General features: G+C 32.4%; 1 protein-coding gene across 1 annotated transcript in view; it reads right to left on the bottom strand.

The window, feature by feature from the left end:
• The window catches only part of LOC117100282, a 50,202-nt gene that overhangs the window by 6,506 nt on the left and 36,336 nt on the right, over nucleotides 1-7,360 (bottom strand). The window contains exons 48-59 of the mRNA XM_033239932.1: nucleotides 7,101-7,119; nucleotides 6,643-6,774; nucleotides 5,925-5,983; nucleotides 5,755-5,779; nucleotides 5,478-5,615; nucleotides 5,275-5,333; nucleotides 4,184-4,214; nucleotides 3,838-3,975; nucleotides 3,129-3,187; nucleotides 2,630-2,648; nucleotides 2,317-2,454; nucleotides 1,749-1,807 (exon numbers count right to left, since the gene is read on the bottom strand). Of these exons, the coding sequence (XP_033095823.1) occupies nucleotides 1,749-1,807; nucleotides 2,317-2,454; nucleotides 2,630-2,648; nucleotides 3,129-3,187; nucleotides 3,838-3,975; nucleotides 4,184-4,214; nucleotides 5,275-5,333; nucleotides 5,478-5,615; nucleotides 5,755-5,779; nucleotides 5,925-5,983; nucleotides 6,643-6,774; nucleotides 7,101-7,119 (876 nt within the window). The remainder of the gene's footprint in view (nucleotides 1-1,748; nucleotides 1,808-2,316; nucleotides 2,455-2,629; nucleotides 2,649-3,128; nucleotides 3,188-3,837; nucleotides 3,976-4,183; nucleotides 4,215-5,274; nucleotides 5,334-5,477; nucleotides 5,616-5,754; nucleotides 5,780-5,924; nucleotides 5,984-6,642; nucleotides 6,775-7,100; nucleotides 7,120-7,360) is intronic.

Here is a 7,360-nt window from a genome sequence, read left to right as displayed (position 1 = left end):
TCCACAAGCAGTGTAGATTTTTTGGACATCACCGTGACCATGGAAAATGGTGCAGTTAAAACTGATCTCTTCCACGGCCGTAAACCCACGGATAAGTATATGTACCTGCTCCGTAGCAGCTGTCACCCCCGCACTGTACAAAAAACATTCCGTACAGCCAAGCATTGCGCATGAGACGCATTTGTTCTTCGGATTTATATTTTCAGAATCGAACAGAAGAACTATCCGGACATCTCCGGAATAGAAATTATCATCGAGGACTCATTGAAAATGCTATAAAAAAAGCAAAGGACATACCTCATGCTCAAACACTGACGTACAAACCACGTCAACGATCGACCAGAGTGCCACTGGTCACTACCTATCACCCTAGGTTACCACCACTAAGGGCTATAATTCAGAAACATATGCCCATTCTACAGACCACAGAATGTCTTAGATCTGTTTTTTCGGATACACCGTTCATAACCTATCGCAGACCACCTAATCTTCGTGATATATTAGTACGATCTAAATTAAGAGGCAAACTAACTCTCGCGACAACCGTAATTTGGGTAGTCATCTTTGTGGTTCATCATGCAAAACATGCTCCTTGCTTGATTCTACACAATCATTTAAGAGCAACCAAACAAACCACATATTTCGGATAAGGCAATCAATTAATTGCCTCACCAAACATGTCATTTATCTCATATATTGTAATATTTGTGGTAAACAATATGTCGGAGAAACAAAAAACACTCTCCGTATGAGAATGACACAACATAGATCAGCTATCAGAACATCTAAGCTTGATCAACAGTAGCCGAACATTTCAATTTAGCTGGTCATTCAATTTCAAATTTCAGAGTGAAACATTTCATTATTGACCATAATGCCAGTTGGAGTGACAAAAATCGCAAAAATAAAGAGAATCACTGGGAACATTTACTTAAAACAACCATACCATTTGGACTCAATATTAGGAACGTTCTCCCAGTACGCTAAATTAAACCAATGGCATTTCAATTTATTCTGGATAAATCATTTGGCTTATTTATTGAGGCTTGCCTCTAAAGTTTAGTTTTGGCCTTCCTGTTTACTTGTTTAGGCTGTTTATTCTAATCTCACTCACCCAGCCTATTGTTTCCAATCATGCTTGCATGATATTCTCACTTTATACCATCTAGCTTTTTCTACCCTCACTCACTCGCCACCGAGGAAGGACTAGTGTTGTCCGAAAGCTCTGGTTCTATTTCTGGCTGTTTACTTATGTTTACTTTTTAGCTGTTGCTTATCATTTTAGTATCTCTACTGAGATCCAGCCATTGTTTCCCACAGCATTGTTGTTTTTCAGTATTTTGCCTTTTAATCTATATATATAACAATAACAATATATATATAAAACAATATATCATATATATATAACAATATATATAACAATATATATTAACAATATATATATAACAATATATATTAACAATATATATATAGAACAATATATAATAACAATATATATATATAAAACAATATATCACATATAAATAAAACAATATATATTAACAATATTTATATAAAACAATATATCACATATATATAAAACAATATATAATAACAATATATATATATATATATAAAACAATATATCATATATATATTTAAAACAATATATAATAACAATATATATATAAAACAATATATAATAACAATAAATATATAAAACAATATATCACATATATATAAAATTAAAGAGAACCTATTTTACTTACCACAGTCTGGAGCAGTTAGACCAGACTTTTCTCCAGTTAATGCATACACGCAGAAACATCTAAGAGAGTTGAGGAAGTACACGTCATTAGGTAGTTTTTGCCGTGCGACGTTAACCTTAACTTTAACGTTAGTACCCAAAATGCAGCACGATAGCTCTGCCCTTTTTGTAAACAAATCGAAACACGCATGCGCAAACCCGTTATTAACGTACGTCGAGCACGTAAAATCCTGAAATTAACGTACTTTGCAACGCAAGATGAATAAATTATGACGTCATCCGTTAACGTTCAGGTTTACGTCATGTGGCGAAAACTGTCTATTACTAAATAATTACTTACTTAAACATAAACAGTTCAAATATCCCTAATAATTATGTACTGTATATAAATGTAAATGAGTGATAATTATTACAAAATGATAAATATTCTGCATAGGCAAGTTTTTGTTGGTTTTTAAAAATTATTTTTAAGTATTGTTATTTGTATTTCTAATAGAATGATTTAAAGTTGAATCGGAAATCTTGAACATAATACTTTGGTCTCAGATGAAATAAGACTTAGTTCTTACCCAAGTAATGGCACACACTGGTAAAGCTCATAGTTGCCGTCTGGTGTACATGTTGGTGGCGCTAAATCAGCAATAAACGTTCCTGCTCTTGCCGCATCATCAAGTTGTTTATTAATAGCAGCAGCTTCCTCAGCACATCTGCCAAATATTATGAAAAGATAGGGATGATTGGATAAAAGGGAATTTAACAAAAATCAGTAATTATACATTTATGAAAATTTAAAACAGTTTAAGCATGACTGCAATATAAATAGGACATTATACAAAAGTAAAATATTGACACCCCCCCCACAATGAGTGTGTTGGTACTTACGTTCTCTTTTGAACAGTTTCTGAAATAGAAATATTCAATTAAATTAATGTAATTAATACTGTGCATGTATTAAATTTTTTTTTATATACATGATTATGACAAACTAAAGTATAAAATTGTAGATGATATGAAGTAATCTAGCATTATGCTCTCTTTTTAAATAATTTTTTTTTCTAAATAAAATCCTTTAATATATGTAATGTAATAGCCATTTAAAGAAATGTGTTGTTAGTTCAATTCATTTATTGAATTTGTGTAAATCTATCTAATCAATCAGTCAATCTTCATCATAAAAGGGGCAATATTTTATCATAAAGTAATGAATCTATTTATAGCATTTATCATATTAACCAATGATTGATCATTCAATTAATTAATAAATAATTCATTGGCATATGTTTTAACAACATGAACATTAACATACTTATTTTATATTCATTAATGAATACATGATAATAATTATAGTAATAAATTAGAAGTAATAAAAGATATTCCATACCGCATGCTGGAGCAGTTAGGCCGGAGGGTTCACCAGTAATGCTATCCACACAGTAACAACTAAGAGAGTTGAAATAAATGATTATCTTAAACTATTATCATTAACATGTCTTAAGATTCTTTTTATGTTTTGAAATTCAGCTAAAGGAAATTTAGGCACTAGTTGATTCATCTAGATAAGTATTCACAAAAAATAGATTTGCCCATATATGGAGGTGATATGATATCACCCATATATGGAGGTGATATGACATCACCCTGCGCATATATGTGCAATCCACACAATTTTTCATGTATAAGACAGTATGGATACAGCCTGACAACGTAGAATGGTGAAAGAACAGGGTGATCGGAAACAGAGTAAGCCTGACAACGTAGAATGGTGAAAGAACAGGGTGATCGGAAACAAAGTAAGTTACAAACGGGCAGATCCAGAGATGTCGAAAAAAGGGGGCCGAAAAGGAGGACCTATCGAGATAGTACTACTTTAGGGGTTCTAGATGCCTTAAATAACTTCTGAGGCGTTTTTTGGCGATCAATTTTTTCTCTTTCTTAACCTTCCAAAAGGGGGGGGGGGGAGAGAGACAGGCCCCTAAATCCGCCCATGACAAGATTAAATAGTGATTTAGAGAGCAATCTCGCAAAAATGATATCACATTATAAGCACATCAAATAATATAGTTGTATGGTAAAGTTTCAATATTTCTTACCCAATCAAAGGAAAGCATTGATGCGGTTCATAGTTGCCGTCCAGTGTACAACTAGGTGGCACTAAATCTGCAATGTAGGTTCCTGCTTTTGCAGCATCGTCCAGTCGTTTATTGACGGCAGCTGCTCTCTCAGCACATCTGTTAATGATTATGAGTTGGGAATTGGTTTAAGACTGGTGTAATAACAGCCACTGCCTAATAGGCGATTTAAGTGACGTGGGTTTTGAGGCCTAGAATAGATACTTCAGCATTTTTTTTGTTTTGTTTAAGTAATACAGTGTGACGTCTTCTTGTACAGCATATTTTTAAATGTAGACCATTTTAATAATATATACGAAATACTCACGTTTTTGTTTCGGGCTGAGGTGTAGTAGGTACTAAAAATTAAGAAAAAATATTCAAAACAATTACAAATTAGACATCATCATAATTTTTTTTTACTAATACAAGAAAACAATACTACTCTTAGAAGCTACTTTACAAATATTGTAGCATTCTTCGATCAGTGTGTGGTTCAGTCAGTGATATTCCATCGACTTATGGTAACTAATAAAGATTAAAGACACAGTTTAACTTGTGTAATGAGCCTTGAGACTCCTTTATTTCATTAGGAAACTTACCAAATCGACCATCAGCTTAAAAATACAGGATAAAACAGAACACAGCTAACTTTACGTCCGGTCAAAGTGGGGTTGCAAATTGATCTGCCCTACTTTTCCTCTACGGAATACTTTATAACTTTTCTAATTAACATTTTAGGCAAAAGCCAATCAGCATTAGAATAACTTTGGGAAGAAAACTAATTAACATATCAGGCAAAAATTCATGATTCGCGATATTGGGCCGACTGCATAAAACTTTGTGTGCAAGTGGATTGCGACATTAAAACAGACTTTGGTATCACACAGGAGAGAAATGTGCAATGAACACGTTATTATTATAATATTATATTGTTTTTGTAATAATTACCTTTTACTAATTAATATCAAATATCATCACTTAAATTTACTTTAGCTAGATATTAAGTTACAGACAATCAAAGTATTATCTTAATTACAATATATTACGCTTATTTTTTCACGATACAGAATTAAGAACTAAACTGTGCCAAAAAAGACAATAAAATACATCACAAAATGCTACAAACACCGGAGCAGCTGGGGCTGCGAAGTCCCCCCACCAGGGGCCCTTTGGCTAATTTGTTAAGCCACTGATCCTTCGTAGTTTGCAGTTTTCGCAGCCCCCAGATGGAAAACACTCTATGCCCCTGGTTTTGTCAAAGAAAATATGATGATTTGGACAGAGCTTTACACATTGTAACAAACAATGCAATTATTATCAAACAATTTACAGGCTTCTGTTGAGAAATTGACCTTTGAACCTAAACTCAGCAGAAGAACTTGAAAAGGAAATGGACAATAACATTTGATTTCTTACCACAAGCAGGGGCAGTTAAACCAGACTCACTACCAGTTTGGGTGTCCACACAATAACAACTATAGAAAATCAAATGTAATGAACAATTATAAAAAAAAAATAGTGTTGTAAAGGTTCATCCACATGGTAAAAATAACAGTTGGTAAGTTAGGCCTTCAATACAAAAGATAAACTGGCCTATATATGAATTCCCGATTTCTTACCCAATTAAAGGAAAACATTGAAGAGGATCATAGTTTCCGTCCAGTGTACACGTTGGTGGTGCCAAATCAGCAATGTACGTTCCTTCTTTTTCAGCATCATACAGTTGTTTAAGGATGGCAGCAGCTTCCATGGCGCACCTGATATAAATTATGACAAAATAAGCTAACTCAATATTATATTAATAATAAAAATTAATAATAAATATAATTTCAGCAATCGACTTAATATTACAATTATATTAATTAAATTAATTTTTAATAACATCATTACACTTACTTTCCAGCCGCTGTAGTGACGGCCTCTGAAAAATAAGAAAACAGATTTTTATCAATCGACGAATAAGAAATATGTATCACTATATTAGGCAAATAAGGTGAACCCTTCAATGAAAAATACAGACCAGATAATACAATGACCAGCATGAAATGGAAGCTTAAAATCCTTACCACAGTTGGGTGCAACAAGTCCGGAGGGTTGACCAGTCTTGGTGTCCACACAGGCACAGCTGAGAATTTTAAGAATTCATAAATATAATTCAGAAATGTTTGAATAGGAAATGGAATAAAATTTATACATTATAATATTTATTTAATTTTACACCTAAAACTGCAGGTAGCTTGTCAAAACAGGATGGAATAAATTACAAAATATAATTTACAATATTAAAATACATTTCATTCCAAAAAAAACCAAAAAAAAAACAATTATCAAAAACCACTAGTAGTATACAAAACAATGCGAAAGTATCAGGGAAAAAATACAGAAATAAACATTTAATAAATATTTAATAAAATCAGACACAAAACAAGTATGTTTTCACAAGCTAATAAGGCTTTCTTTGAGAATGCAATCCTGCCAAACATACTTTCAAACAACCATATAATGTTATTCCATTATGATGGAAGTTGGACAATGCTCCATGATCAAATAACTTAAAGATATGCTCAAAGTTTTGATTTGTTGTACAACTGATTTTTCTAAGAGACAAAGAGAGTGTTGGAAGCATACAGATACATACAGATTTTTGAATACATACAGAATATTTAAAGACTGGGGGGGGGGGGTGTAACCACCATTTCTCCACTTTTTCCCTCCAGAGCCTGGCTAAGCACATGTGCTTATCAGATAGATTTGTGATGAATATGTGTTAAATATGGATCATACCCAAGATCAGTAATACACTGAAGAGGTGCATAGTTGCCATCTGCTGTGCAGGTAGGTGCCACCACACCTGGAATTCCTGACAAAAGTCCAGTTGCAAGTTGTGTTTCAAGAGCTGCAGCCACCTGAGCACACCTGTGTTTACATGCAAAATATTAAGAAATTCAAGAAAATCTGTTTTATAACATCACTAACTTTACAAATTGTTCTATAAAAGTGCTACTGTTAGAGAAAATGTCAAACAGTTAGTTCTAGTATGTACCATACTTGAGTTCCTTGTTAAACATGTGTTGTTAAGATATTGCCTAATAAATAAACATTTTGAACATGTGTTGTTAAGATATTGCCTAATAAATAAACATTTTGAACATGTGTTGTTAAGATATTGCCTAATAAATAAACATGTTAAACACGTGTTGTTAAGATATTGCCTAATAAATAAAATATATAAAAATACTTGCGTTAACTCCTCTGTTAGTACTGAAAGGCAAGAAATTCATTCATTATTTAAAATACATAAATTCAATGATATCAGGATAGCCAAACAAACATTGATTTTTAAAGTTGTTTAATAACTTGTTTTTTGATAATTAATGTTAGTTCTAATATGTTATCTATCCATCGTTAATGGGAGCAATTAACAATCTCCCATTAATATACATTAACTAAATAACTAATAATAATTTTAACATGTACACATATGCTACGAATTTGAACTATA

The sequence above is a fragment of the Anneissia japonica genome, unplaced genomic scaffold (assembly GCF_011630105.1).
Source record: "Anneissia japonica isolate Jap-2015-1 unplaced genomic scaffold, ASM1163010v1 scaffold287986_len575832_cov185, whole genome shotgun sequence".
NCBI lineage: Eukaryota > Metazoa > Echinodermata > Crinoidea > Comatulida > Comatulidae > Anneissia > Anneissia japonica.
Note: the sequence above shows the minus strand (reverse complement) of the source record. Positions and strands in the feature narration are given on the sequence as shown.